The following is a 15148-nucleotide window of genomic DNA, read 5'->3' on the forward strand; positions in this document are numbered from 1 at the left end:
AGTCTCACCTTTCGCAGTTGACAAGCTGTATTTCAGTACTGTACCAAAAATTGAAAATTAAATACCTCAATTATTTTCTTAATTTTGGAACTAAAAAAATAATGAAGAAAATCTTAGTAGGTCGACACTCATACAAATGACCAACCCTTGTCTGAAGCTTCCCACCAATGGTGTTTGGTATCCCGTTAACTTGTTCCACTCATCCATAACTCTATTCCCAGACCAATTGTTATTTTTTATATAATTTATAAGTATTACTAAGTGTTCGAGTTTCATATGATGGTTTAAGAACCTTCACTAAATCACCGCCATTTAACCTCATCTTTCATTTAAACACTTGGATCATATTATCCCTCACTCTATGTCTCTCAAGAGAATCCAAGTTCACTCTTCTTAATCTGTCTGTATACTCAAGGTTCCTCAAACCCGGGATTAATATTGTCAAAAGCGTGGACATTTTCAACAGACACCAGAAAGAGGTTGGAGGCCTTTGAAATGTGGTGTTATAGATGATTGTTAAGAAAAATTTACACTGACAGGAAAACAAATGAAGCAGTACTAAGATTAGCAAAATCTTCAAGAGAAATATTTAAAATGTACAGAAAATGAAAAAAAAAAAAGATATTTTGGTCATATAATTATGGATGAGAGAATAATAACAGAAATATTAATGGACAAAGTTGAGGGTAGGAGGACCAGGGGAAGGAAGAGACTGGGATGGGTGAATGAAATAAAAAACTTGGTCCCCGAGAGAGATACAAAATCTTAGAGGATTGGTCAAAACAGCCCGAGAACGTTTAGAGTAGAGAACTGTGGTCACCAACCCTCAGATATGAAGACTGTACTCTGATTTATTTGGTAGGAATCATGGTGACAAATACATAATTAGACAAACATCACAATGGGACCCCTTACCAATATCACTGCTAGATGTTTCAACTATGGAGCCTGGTGCTGAAAAATATTTATGTTGTCCTTGGATTGCTTATGTTCATCTGGAGAGAATAAAGTGTGTAACGCTGGTCTATATTCGGTAATTATCACTGGTTATACTAATTGCAAACATTAATGGGACTCTTAGCTGCTTAAAACTGTGAACTATTACAGACCATCGCATACTCGGGCAGATGGCATATGTTGAGTATTTAGTTTTTTGCACCTTAAATGTTTATTCAATATAGATACTGTATATAGTAATGTTAAGATGACAATACAATGACAATGGTTCTCTTTTTGTCTTATGGCAGAATAAAACTATGCAAAATGGACAATATTAAGGTATTTTTCTAGCAACTCTACGGACTTGGCGCACCCACATTCAACCACAACACATATGTATGAACAAAAATTCCCCATAAAACATTCACGCATTTCAGTGTTTATCAATATGTTCAACGTATATTTTTTTAACATTTAAACGTATTATTACAGTTCAATACATCTTCTTTTCATTATAAAAACTAAAATATCATATCACCATACTTGAAAACACATACATTGTACCGTACATACAATTTAATATTCAACATGAGCCAACGCCAAGAGTAATGCTTTCTTGGTGTTTTATTTTTCACTTAAGAGGAATGTTGAAGTGGAAGTATGCTAACACAAGGGTGGGCGAATAGCTGAAACACTGAGAACTTCGGCTATGACAGAGCTTCTCAGGTCCAGGGGGCAGACATGTCAATGTTTATTTGAGGGAAAAAAAGGGAAAACTTATGCAGTAATGATTCATGAGGTTCGACAGTAACAGGTCGAATATAAGCGGTAATGATTCATGAAGTTCGACAGTTACAGGTCGAATATAAGCGGTAATGATTCATGAGGTTCGACAGTTATTGGTCGAATATAAGCGGTAATGATTCATGAGGTTCGACAGTTATAGGTCGAATATAAGCGGTAATGATTCATGAGGTTCGACAGGTCGAATATAAGCGTTATAGGTCGAATATCGCGGTAATGATTCATGAGGTTCGACAGTTATAGGACGAATATAAGCGGTAATGATTCATGAGGTTCGACAGTAACAGGTCGAATATAAGCGGTAATGATTCATGAGGTTCGACAGTAAAAGGTCGAATCTAACAATCTTAACTCTTCTAGTCTGTTAAAATATGTAAACATTTAGTCTTTTTGGGTCAGATTTGATCCACCATTAATATAACTCTAACTGAAAGAACTCTCAATATTGAAAATAGTATACAATCACTCAAAGAAAATTACTGTACCAAATGTAAAGAAGGATTTATATAATTATAGCGTCTTGTACAAATTAAAGCCTTATCTATGAAGTTTCTGGTTAATTGAACTACAGGATAAAAAAATAATAACCTGGACTACGCGTTACTTTATTTAGTTGCAGTTTATACCAAATAGAACCCTCAGAAAATTAGAAAAAGTCATGAAATATTAAAGTTCTCTCTTGTAACATAACACGATTAAGGTAAAGTAAAATGGTTATGAGTTATATATGACCCCAACAGGTTTTTGAAGAATGTGAGGTACTCGTACAGTACACGACAAGACGTAATTAACACGTAGGAGGAAGATATTACAGTTGTCCTTTTGACTTTTCTAATGCCTTTTTGTGTTGTTCGAGAGATAATTAAAATCCTCATGCAGAGAAAACTGTTGACAGCAGAGTAACACCATATGGCGACCTAAGAGACACATTAACGGGAAACTGTCAACATGGAAGGTAACTCTTTATAATAAATTCTCAATAAGAAAGGCATTATAAAGATGAGTAACTCCTCACCAACAGTTTATGAATGAGAAGTAATAACATTGAATTATTACCAGAACACAATGAATACCATATGAAATCATGAATGAGTAACTCAGAGTATTCTCACTCCCGAAGAAACTATCTGGTTAATTACTATTATCTGCTAGTTTTAACTCTTAATAATAAACTAGTAATGACATAATAAAATGGGTTAACGATGAGACCAAGTTACCCCTACACATTTTTTGAGCAAGTTTGTTATTCACCATTATGAAGTCAAGAAGTGTGAGGCCATAAAGCTGGTTGAGAACGTAAAGCTGGTTGAGAACACAAAGCTGGTTGAGAACGTATGGACACACTGTATGAAGGACCTGAGCTCATTGTGATGCATATTAGTGGCTTTATTATGATAAAAATGATGATAATTCATAACTTACTGTAACAAGTCATATGTGTGCATTTAGACACAAGTCAGGTGGACTTCGTGTTTCGAGTCATGAGATTTTGTATATATATACCAGGTAACCCTATAGCAATATAAGTTATATAGTACTAAAACCATGGAGGTTACTATGGTACAAATTATATAGGATTACAATCACCAAAAAAAACATTGTAACTAACATTGGTACAAATCACGTGAGCTAACAATGGTTACAAATGATGTAAGTTTACTAATTAAATTAACGGCACAAGTCACACGGGTTTACAATACAGTAATTCATGTCAAGAGAGGTTAAATAAGTATACGTCAAGTGGGTTCACAACAGCAGGGGACATGGGTTCACAACAGTGCAAATCATGTGGGGGTTTTTTACTTTGACACATTGGTACAACACGTTAGCTGGGGCCACGAGAGCAGGGGTTACATACAGGTGCACAACTCAGGTGAGATAACAACAGGAAAAGTCACATGGGATCACAATATTATCAGTAAGATGGGATCACACTGGCGGTAGCTGTAGAGTCACTATAGTGTAATGAGCTGAGGTTATAGTGGTATGAGTCAGGTGAGGTTATAGTGGTATGAGTCAGGTGAGGTTATAGTTGGTATGAGTCAGGTGAGGTTATAGTGGTATGAGTCAGGTGAGGTTATAGTGGTATGAGTCAGGTGAGGTTATAGTGGTATGAGTCAGGTGAGGTTATAGTGGTATGAGTCAGGTGAGGTTATAGTGGTATGAGTCAGGTGAGGTATTAGTGGTTATAGTGGTAGGTGAGGTTCAGTGGTGAGTCAGGTTATAGTGGTATGAGTCAGGTGAGGTTATAGTGGTATGAGTCAGGTGAGGTTATAGTGGTATGAGTCAGGTGAGGTTATAGTGGTATGAGTCAGGTGAGGTTATAGTGGTATGAGTCAGGTGAGGTTATAGTGGTATGAGTCAGGTGAGGTTATAGTGGTATGAGTCAGGTAAGGGTAATCGAGTCAGGTAAGTAATGACCCGAGTCAGGTATGAGTCAGGTCGGGTCACAATTAATGACATGAGTCAGTTAGAGTCACAAAATCTTCACTGAATCAATTATATACAACTTACCGTGTCTGATGGGATACATACATATATAGAATGTGTGTGTGTGTGTGTGTGTGTGTGTGTGTGTGTGTGTGTGTGTGTGTGTGTGTGTGTGTGTGTGTGTGTGTGTGTGTGTGTGTGTGTGTGTGTGTGTGTGTGTGTGTGTGTGTGTGTGTGTGTTACGCAAAAAATTAAATGAAGTCAGTCCGTCATCACATAGATAATAATAAACATGTTATATGGATAATAAGGAAAATTTGGCAAGTATTATAACAGTCCACATTAGTCAGTGACTCAGCAATTTATAAATAAATCTTAGAACGCAATGTATATCAATATTACTGAAAGCTAAAATAAGATAAAAATTTGCGTATGAAAAATAAGGGAACAGGAGCAAAACGTGTACTGTACTGTTACTGTTACTGTTACTGAAGGTAGATGAAGAAAGTAAACAAGGCTGTACTTACCACGATGATGCTACCTCCCCCATGGACATTTTCAAATAATTTTCTCTTGGTTTAATTTCATAACCAACTGCATCTGTATTACTTGCTGATATTTCTGTGCACAAATTTCTCTTTTTTTTTTATATATCTGCATACATCAGAGACATTATTTGCGTACACATTTTGCCTTTTGGACTTACTCTCCAAGCACTGATTAGCGTAGGCTGGGGCTATACCTTGACCACTGGCAAAACAACTTATTAAAAAAACCTTCATTTCCTATTTAATTACCCATCTCATTCTTAAAGCTAATTTGATGTTTACAAAAAAATGAAATGAAAGTATCGAGCCAGTAAAAAAGGGATAGCTACAACCTGTACTAGATAACATCGGGAGTTAACACATATCACTAGTAAACACACTGCTTTACTTACATTCATTCTTCATAAAGTTGTTGTAATCTTCGTGTGTCCAATTCTCTTTCGTAAAATCAAACTTTCTGATACACTTTTGGGTCAATACTCCCATATATATCTGGAGTCCAAGTAAGGCAAAAACGGAGAGAGAAAATATAGTCAGAATGATCACATCTCGTAGATTCTTCACTGACTCTATCACAGCACCCACGATCGTCTTCAGACCTAAGGGACGGGCAGGAGGTAACTGGGAATTAGTATAGTCAATTTCATTCTCTCTCTGGTAAAAGCTACACAACAACAGACCATACGACAGATAACCATATAGACCATACGACAACAAAATGTGAAATATAATTCTAATTTCTTTCAGTCTCTGCACTTATATATAGTACTGAGTTAAGCAATTCAAGCGTAGGGAAGTAAAGTTGTCATCTCATAGTAAAATTACATCACCAAATGCCTGGAACACTATATACAAAGGTAAACGGGATATTACACACACACACACACACACACACACACACACACACACACACACACACACACACACACACACACACACACACACACACACACACACACACACACACATATACACACACACACACTGTAAAGTTAGATATAATTGCTATTTATCTTCAACATGGATATAAAGGTGATTACTGGTGTGGTTAGGTTAGGTTAGGTTAGGTTAGGTTAGGTTAGGTTAGGTTAGGTTAGGTTAGGTTGCGTTAGGTTAGGGCTTTGTTCAAAGTTTTAGGCAGGGGCTGTGTATATGGTGTAATGTAAAACCTGTTGGTGAAATTTTGGGCAAGGTTTGTAGACAAAAGTTTGGTGAAAAACTTTAATGTAATAAGGAAATGTGTGAGTGTATGCAAGGTTTGTGTGTAGAGGTGTTGTGTAGAGCTTTTGTTCAAGAGGTGTGTGTAGAGCTTTTGTTCAAGAGGTGTGTGTAGAGCTTTTATTCAGGTGGTGTGTGTGTACAGCTTTTGTTCAGGAAGTGTGTGTAGATATTTTCTTCAGGGTGTGTGTAAAGCTTTTGTTAAGGAGGTGTGTAGAGCTTTTGTTCAGGTGTGCATAGAGCTTTTGTTCAGGGTGTGTGTGTGTGTGTGTCTGTATAAATAGGGGTTACATATTGATGTTTTCTGATGATTTATTGTGTAGGGATTTTATGTGTAAATATGTGTGTCCAGAGACTATAAGTAGATGTATAATGCAATAGTGTGTGTGTGTGTGTGTGTGTGTGTGTGTGTGTGTGTGTGTGTGTGTGTGTGTGTGTGTGTGTGTGTGTGTGTGTGTGTGTGTGTGTGTGTGTGTGTGTGTGTGTGTGTGTGTGTGTGTGTGTGTATATAAACGTTATGTGGATAGATTGTGTATCACGACTTTATGTAGGAGATGTATGTTTAAGATTGTAAACAGTATATTAGTGCTGAGGTTTATGTAGGAGGTGGGTGTGGTTCATATAAGAAAGAGCTGTAAGGAGACGTTTGGTTCCAGTTCTGTGTGAAGATTTAAATTTAGTGACTTTATACACAAGTAATATGCAGAGGTTATGTGAATCAGTTGTATAAAGAGGCTCTGTACTAAGTTATATGTGGAGGCTGTATGCAGACTCTCGTTTACATAGGGTTTGCTGGGTCTGAGGGTGGGTTGAGGGCAATAGCTTAGAGCAAGACTGCAAGCAGGTGTTATGAGCAGTGATCGTGTGTTTAGAACCTATGATAAATGGCCCTAGGTAAGAGCTGTGAGCAAGGGCTGTGAGTAGGAGCTATGAGCAAGGAATTTGAGTATGGGCTATGAGAAGGGGTTATGGGTAGGTGTTATAAAGCGGGCGTGTACGGATGATCTATTGGAAGGGGACAGTGGGTATGGGCTGTGGGTATGGGCTGTGGGTATGGGCTGTGGGTATGGGCTGTGGGTATGGCTGTAAGGAGGGAGACGCAGTAGACAAGGTCAGCAACACCCACCTGGGACAATGGCCACAGTCTTCAGAGCTCGCAACACACGGAATGTCCTTAAGGCGGCCAGGTTACCCAGGTCAATGCCCATTGTCAAATATCTGAAGGAGGTTACAGAGGTCACTATAAGTTAACAGTCTTAACCAACAACTCTAATGCTAAAGTTAAGTACAGTCCCTTCACTAGTGCGTTTACAGGGGCTCGTCATATAAACATTTCACAAAAAATTATCTTTGATAAATTTGTTTTACTATCGTTTTAATTTGATTCCATAGTATGTTTACGATTACGAGTTTCCTTCTGTCAAATGTAAACAAACACAGCGCTGCCACACTGCACAAAACCTGACGAGCCCCTGTAAAAGCAATACTGCTTGTTATTCACAGTATCTTCCTCTGCTTCTTATGTGTGTGGCTGATCCTTCTACAGGTTCCAAAATACCAACAAGCTCTACAAAAAGTATTAATATTTTTGCGCTTTAAAAATTATAAAGACTAACTTTTCAATTTGCCTAACAATGTTTCATCCCCACGTTCTTCATCCTCTACTGGTTATATTTCATTATTCTCAGCTAGTTTAATATCCTTAGTAGTAGTAAAATGAATGGCTGGGACATATACATTGACAAAACCTATTCTGATACTACTAAGTGTCTGATATATAGTGTTCAGGTATATTGTCTAAATACTAGAAATATTCGTCTACAACTCTAGAATTGTCATACAAGTAACTTACAGTATTTGTAAGTTCAGAATACCAGACATACTGTATTAATTGAAGATTTATTATCTTGACCATAATCTCTAATTAAACTGTCTACAATAATCTCGATAACAGGATAACTAAGAATGGCCAGCATATATATCTAAGTCCCTAAGCTATTAGCAGTACTCTATCTTTAAGATATCATTGGGTAAACACTGTATAATAAATCATAAGCATGTATGTGATAACTTCTTAAATATTTCAAGACGACAACAGTCCTTCGTTATACACTTTTGGGAGATTAGATTTACCTAAAAACTTGATCACATAAAATAACCAAAAACCTTTCAAACTATCAGACAAACATATGATCAAACAGCAATGTAATTTTTGGTAGACATACGCTAAGGATATAACTGTGAAGTCCAGCCAGTTCCAAGCGTCTCGTAGATATGTGAAACTTTCCAATATGAAGCCTCTTGCCATCACCTTCACGCCCGACTCAAATGTGTAGATGGCGGTGAAAACCACTCTGAAATTGACGATAAATTATTAAAGGAAGGACGTGTGATATACTTGACACTAAGATTAAACTCATGACACTTGAGAAAATTCTTGAACTTATCTCAAAAACATCTTTGAAGAAACATATGGGATACCCCTAACAAGATGAAAAATGCGACATAAAAAATGATGGAAAACAAAATGAAAATTAGTAGACACAATTAATATAAATCATTAGTAGAGTGAAAGTAACATATTTTATTCTTTAAAATATTTATGAGTGGTTTTGCCATATTATTTTAGCACGAGGGCCAGCAGACAACAGGCAGTACTGTAATACGAATATTGATTTACAGATTATAACACTAATTTGGTTTGAACAATAAATCCCCAGACGTTTTCATAAACATCAAGTCTATCACCATTTTAATGCCACTAATTTTTCAATCAAACATGACAAAAACTCGAGTAACACTAAATTAAGAAGATTGAGAAGACTGCCTCGGACGGCCTTGAGGGAGCACCAAATGACCCGAAAAGAGCAAATTTGTAGACAGTGAACGCTTGGAACTTTCTCTTGGTCACCCCAAACTCCTCATTGGTCTGCAGGCCCACCGTGTTAGAATAGCCCTTCACCTTGTGGCCCCTATCAACACTGTTAACAAGTGCTTATGAGGCAACGAGTGGGCAAACCAAGACGACAGCCACGCCCTCTATGTGGAAAATCCGGGGGTTGGCAGGTGAGGCACAAGGAAATACATATGCCATCATCAAGAGACATCTGCCAACTGTGGACTGACCCCCTGAGAGGATGGTAAGCAGTTAGTTTAGACTACACTTGTGCTTCCACCTTAGTAACTACTTCCCTTCACATCAGTAGAACAGTAAGGAGAGAAGTACATGAACCTGATCCCTTAATATTGTGTTGTTCAAAAAGGGCCAGAGACTCCGGGAGCCTGGGGCACCAAGGCCCTGAATGAGCTGGGTTCTAGTCCCATTGAAACCACAGGAGACACCAGAGCATTGCGCTGCTTGTTTCAGTGACTCAGTATACAGTAGTGATCCAGAGAGGGAACACCTGCTGCATACTGGGGTCTGGTCCATCACCTGGGGACTAGCGTTCAGGGAAAATAATCCTCTTTGAGACGAAGGATCTCTTGAAGTTAGTTAACCAGTGTGTGACAAAGAGTTAGAGTATTACTAGGGTAGAGTACGATAATTAAGATCATATTTTACCTTTCTATCCTCGTGTAGAGCTGTACTACACATGGATATATTACGATACACGTGGCTGGGGCTAGCTCGTTCCCTCTCTCTATCACAATACTGATAGGTATTCACACAAATTAACAATAAAAATGAGAGAGCACTAGGTTATGGTGGACTTACTCAGAAGATTCTATCATCTCGCTGGTCGGGACGATCATGAGAATACAGTTAGCCAGGATGGTGCAGATGATGAAGAAGTTGAAGAGGGGATGAATGAGGATGAAAATAGCAGTCCGGCGCACCGAGTTGAATGGACTAAGTATCCACATGGCGTCGGTAGAGCTGAACCTAAAGATGTCTTTCCCCTTGCTGATTACCACCATGGTCTGTAGGCACGGACAAATATACACAAGTGTTAGTAATAAATGATCATAGTGAAGGTGTACACGAGTATTAGAGAACCTCAAGGAATGTACAGTATATGTTTTACGGAGACCCGAACTGTTTGAGGCTGTGTTAAGGGATATACTGTACAAGGTTATAAATCAACCTAAGAGATCTGTGGAAAAAAAAACAACTCACATATGCTATGGATGTACAGGTGTTCATGTGCTTTCAAACTTTGTCACCTACTTTTTTATATACCTGAAGAGGATTAGGTTTGGTTAGGTTAGGTTTGGTTAGGTTAGGTTTGGTTAGGTTAGGTTAGGTTAGGTTAGGTTAGGTTAGGTTAGGTTAGATTAGGTTAGATTTCGTTGCATGTATTTTTTATGATCTACATGATCGTATATGGGCAGTCAAAAGTTTACACAAACGACAATTAAATTTAAAATTAGCGTTATATATTATGCATTTGTGTGGCAGCTGACTTACGGAACATTCAACTGTGTTTAGTGAGCGACGGAGCGAACGCTGCCATTACAGTTCTATGTCGGAATAAAAGCTCCTGAGTAGCAATGCGACAAGAAGGAAGGTGGCGGCATGAGACAGGCACACGGAGAGATGGAGGAAGACGGCTGTACTTCCAGTACAATTAATAAAGTAATTACGACGCACAGATGCTGTACAAAAGTCTTGTGTTATAACATGTTGTGTATGAAACATGGTGCAAATATCTACTGTATGTAGGCTACAAACTTCCCCCAAGGCAGCTGCTGTACCACGGTACGGTACACCAAAGAATATAATGTTAACTTCAACAATTATATTCTGCACTTAGCATATGAAAGCAGTATAGTGTAGTAGGTACTGTTTAATGGTGCAGTACAGCGCGCAGGGTGCTGCAGTGGTGTAGTACAGCACATGGGGTGCTGCAGTAAGGTGCAGTGGTGCAGTGCAGTGCGCAGGGTGCTGAAGTAAGGTGCAGTGGTGCAGTAAAGTGCGCAGGGTGCTGCAGTAAGGTGCAGTGGTGTAGTACAGCATATGGGGTACTGCAGTAAGGTGCAGTGATGCAGTAAAGTGCGCAGGGTGCTGCAGTAAGGTGCAGTGGTGTAGTACAGCATATGGGGTACTGCAGTAAGGTGCAGTGATGCAGTACAACATACAAGGTGCTGCAGTAAGGTGCAGTGGTACAGTACAGGGTACAGTATAGCACACACGGTGCAGGTGTACAGTATAACAAGTACTTGGTTATAGCGGTTTGGTCCAACAGTATGTTACATATGTACATAAAAAGAGGCAAGATACATAAGTATGGCAGAGTAGCACCATAATGGAGCCATGTTACAGGTACGGTAGGATGCAAGAGAACTATGTATTGGTATACTACAGCAAGCAGAGCCCGGCAACACGGTGATACCCTAATACTGTATCAGTGGTATAATATATCAATAATACACAAAGATACGGAAGAGTGAAACAAATATATCAGCTACAGAGTGGAAGAGGCTAAGTTAAGAATACAAGAGACATAGTACAGCAGGGTGGTACAGTGCGGGTGGACCTTCATTGATTCCGGGCGCAGTATTTGTCAGGTAGCTATAGTAACATCGAGCACACATTCTTAACAACCAAGGCGACCCGTGTCTCCACATCGCCACCTTAACCCGCCACACTTCGTTCACCTTCCACTACCTCCAACTCATAAACTTATACGAAATATAATGAAAAATACAACATGTTTACTGACGGTTATCACGAAGACGTAGAAGATAAATAACGGTGGTGGAGGTGGTGGTGGTGCAGGGTGGTGGTGCTCGTCGTGGTGGTGGTGGTAGTGGTGGTGTAGGGTGGTGGTGCAGGGTGGTGGTTGTAGTAGTGCAGGGTGTTGGTGCAGGTGGTGGTGGTGCAGGTGGTGGTGGTGGTGGTGGTGGTGGTGGTGGTGTGGTGGTGGTGGTGGTGGGTGGGGTGGTGGTGGTGGTGGTGGTGTGGTGGTGGTGGTGGTGGTGGTGGTGGTGGTGGTGGTGGTGGTGGTGGTGGTGGTGGGTGGTGGTGTGGTGGTGGTGGTGGTGGTGGTGGTGGTGGTGGTGGTGGTGGTGGTGGTGGTGGTGATGGTGGTGTGTGGGGTGGTGGTGTAGTGGTGGTGGTGGTGGTGTGGGTGGGTGGTGGTGGTGGTGGTGGGTGGGTGGTGTGGGGGTGGTGGTGGTGGTGGTGTGGTGGTGGTGTGGGGTTTGGTGGTGTAGGTGTGTGTGTAGGGTTTGGTGGTGGTGGTGGTGATGGTGATGGTGGTGTAGGGCTGGTGGTGGTGGTGGTGGTGGTGGTGGTGGTGGTGGTGGGTGGTGGTGGTGTAAAGGTGGTGGTGATGGTGGTTCAGGGTGGTGGTGTAGGGGCTTGGTGGTGGTGGTGGTGGTGGTGGTGGTGGTGGTGGTGGTGATGGTGGTGGTGTAGGGTGGTGGTGTAGGGCTTGGTGGTGGTGGTGGTGGTGATGGTGGTTCAGGGTGGTGGTGTAGGGCTTGGTGGTGGTGGTGGTGATGGTGGTGGTGTAGGGGTGGTGGTGGTGGTGGTGGTGGTGGTGGTGGTGGTGGTGTGGGGTGGTGGTGGTGGTGGTGGTGGTGGTGGTGGTGTAGGTGGTGGTGTGGTGGTGGTGGTGGTGGTGGTGGTGGTGGTGGTGGTGGTGGTGGTGGTGGTGGTGGTGGTGGTGGTGGTGGGTGGTGGTGGTGGTGGTGGTGGTGGTGGTGGTGGTGGTGGTGGTGGTGGTGGTGGTGGTGGTGGTGGTGGTGGTGGTGGTGGTGGTGGTGGTGTTTCACGAGAATTATATCGAGACAAATGAGGAATCAAGTATCTGTATTAAGTTATTACATAATGTTTTAATAATAAACTAGAAGTAGTGAAAGCCCGTTAAAGGCGGAGGGTGGGGGGGGGGGGTGCATTGCGGCTGGGAACACTGGTGGAAAAAGATGAGTGTGGACTGGGGTTGGCTGCCCATGGGTAGGCTGCCGCTCTAGCTGCACACATTACAGCAGACGGGCGGGCGCCGGCTGGAAGTGGGCGGAACATCTGTCAATTATTCACCAATCATTGATCTCACTCACTCCCGCCAATTTCTCACAAACCTTCCCTAGTGCAGTGTGACGTCGTTCATAACGCCGCGTTAACCTTTCTTGTATAATTAATACATTTTATTTATTTATTTTAATAAGATATGAAAATATGATTTTTCTATCATCGGCGAGGATGGAAAATATTTGGTAATTTACCATGACGTCACAACTCAGCAGCCAAATGAAGGCAAGAAAAGTCATCATTACTTTTCTTTCTAGGGAAAGTCTTATTCGTCGTTTTAATTGAGTATCCTCAAATATACTTTTGTTGAAAAACAATAAGAGATGGAACTATACAGTAGGTAGTAGGCAGTAGGCAGTTATCAAACAGGGAGGTACTACCGCCTGGGAAGATATTGGAAACATAATGTGTTGTCTAATGGTAGACCCTGCTGCCATATGTGACCAAGTCCCAGGTTGCTGATCTGACTCTCTGCCTCATGTACACACAATTGCAGGGTCTCAATTGTTTCTCTTACTATTGACAACACAACATACATATATTGGTTCTCACTTTTGATCTTTTTTTTCATTTTGTATTTATGGTTCTTTATTATTATTAATATTATTATTATTATTATTATTATTATTATTATTATTATTATTATTATTATTATTAATATACAATACTGTATGATCCCAAGGAACATAGTGAAATGTGGGTGGTGTAAACCGTAGAGTTTTCTGCCTCATGTACACAATTGCAGGGTCTCATTATTAATTATTATTATTATTATTATTATTAACATTATTATTATTATTATTATTATTATTATTATTATTATTATTATTATTATTATTAACATTATTATTATTATTATTATTATTATTATTATTATTATATTTTCGCCCCCCAGGCCCTGATGTGGGTCATTGACCTGGGCCGGGTGGGTTAATGCCGTAAAACAAAAACAAAAACAAATGTACAGTACGTACCGTGATAACCACACACCATCAGCATGTAGATAATAACTGTATAGCTTCCAACCTATCCTAACCTAACCTATCCTAACCAAACCTAACCTAACCTATCCTAACCTAACCTTCTTTGTAAGAATTTTACATCTTAAATAAAATAAAACAAATTACACCATGTGTGAATTAATTTACATTAAGTTGGAGTAATAAAAACATAGTTATCCTTATTAGGCTTTATGAGCCGTAATGAGCGACTAGCTCGTATGTCTCCATGTTTTATACAGAAATTATTTGGCTTAAAAAAAATGATTGGGATTTTGTGAGAAAAAATATCTTATTTTTGTTGTCAATAATATGTCTGGTGAGAGTAACTTTATCTTTACAATTCTTAAGGTAGTTTTTTACTTAGACGTAATTTGGTTGTTATTTTCCTTGAGAAGGAATAAGAGTAGATGGGTGTGATTGTGGCTTACAGGGCCAAGGAAAGGTTGAGAGCCGCTGTATGTGAGCGCCTGTGGGGGCTCTGCTGGGGGCACTGAGCCCCACACTACTTAGGTTTTTTTATTCTGGGGTCTGATACTATGATTACCCGGAAATATAATTAAAAGCCCTTATAACACCCCCCCCCCCCCTAACTAACTAACTAACTAGCCAGTGACATAATAAAAGTAAACTGAAGAAGTTTATTCTTTTTCTATATTTAAAGTTGGGCGCCCCAAACTGTGGAGTCCCTGTTGGGCCGCCCACTCCTAAAGCTGGCACTAGCTGTTGTACGAAGCAGAGATAGTGAAGAATAATGACAGATGGCGCCACAATGTAAAGAATGACAAGTCATCAGTATGTGGAACGTAAACTTAGGTGAAGTATTATCTTTAAGTGAGAAGCAAAAATATTACACTAAAATCAGTCTCACTCGATGATGAAATAACAGTCTTACGTGTTGACCGCGATGAAAGTGAATTTCCCTGGAATTAGAAAGTAGGAAAAAAGTTGTTCCCATTTCAGGAGTGACCCAATTGTGCTTTAATACTTAATGGCACGATTATCTCTACAGCCACAGCATCCCATTCTTGCCCATTTGTTTTATAAATTCTGTTGAAGCTGATCAACCCCACAAGCTTTATCAGTTTTCATTTTGCTGACAGCTGCCTCAACTTCTGTTTCCAGAATTGGTATTTTGATCTTTATTCGTCAGCACCATTCATGGATACCAATGTGAACGTTTTGTGGCACCTAATGTCTTAATATGTAACAGGTGTGGAGTTCGGGTAATTCTT

At 40.0% G+C, this 15148-nt stretch overlaps 1 protein-coding gene across 13 annotated transcripts in view; it reads right to left on the reverse strand.

The window, feature by feature from the left end:
* The window catches only part of LOC121854140 (sodium channel protein para-like), a 168912-nt gene that overhangs the window by 111543 nt on the left and 42221 nt on the right, over positions 1-15148 (reverse strand). For all 13 annotated transcript variants that reach the window (XM_042348544.1, XM_042348543.1, XM_042348542.1 and 10 more), the window contains exons 5-8: positions 9655-9860; positions 8165-8293; positions 7066-7157; positions 5114-5320 (exon numbers count right to left, since the gene is read on the reverse strand). In XM_042348544.1, coding sequence (XP_042204478.1) covers positions 5114-5320; positions 7066-7157; positions 8165-8293; positions 9655-9860 — 634 coding nt within the window. The remainder of the gene's footprint in view (positions 1-5113; positions 5321-7065; positions 7158-8164; positions 8294-9654; positions 9861-15148) is intronic.

Source organism: Homarus americanus, unplaced genomic scaffold (assembly GCF_018991925.1).
Source record: "Homarus americanus isolate GMGI-L3 unplaced genomic scaffold, GMGI_Hamer_2.0 scaffold24277, whole genome shotgun sequence".
In the NCBI taxonomy this organism is placed as follows: Eukaryota; Metazoa; Arthropoda; class Malacostraca; order Decapoda; family Nephropidae; genus Homarus; species Homarus americanus.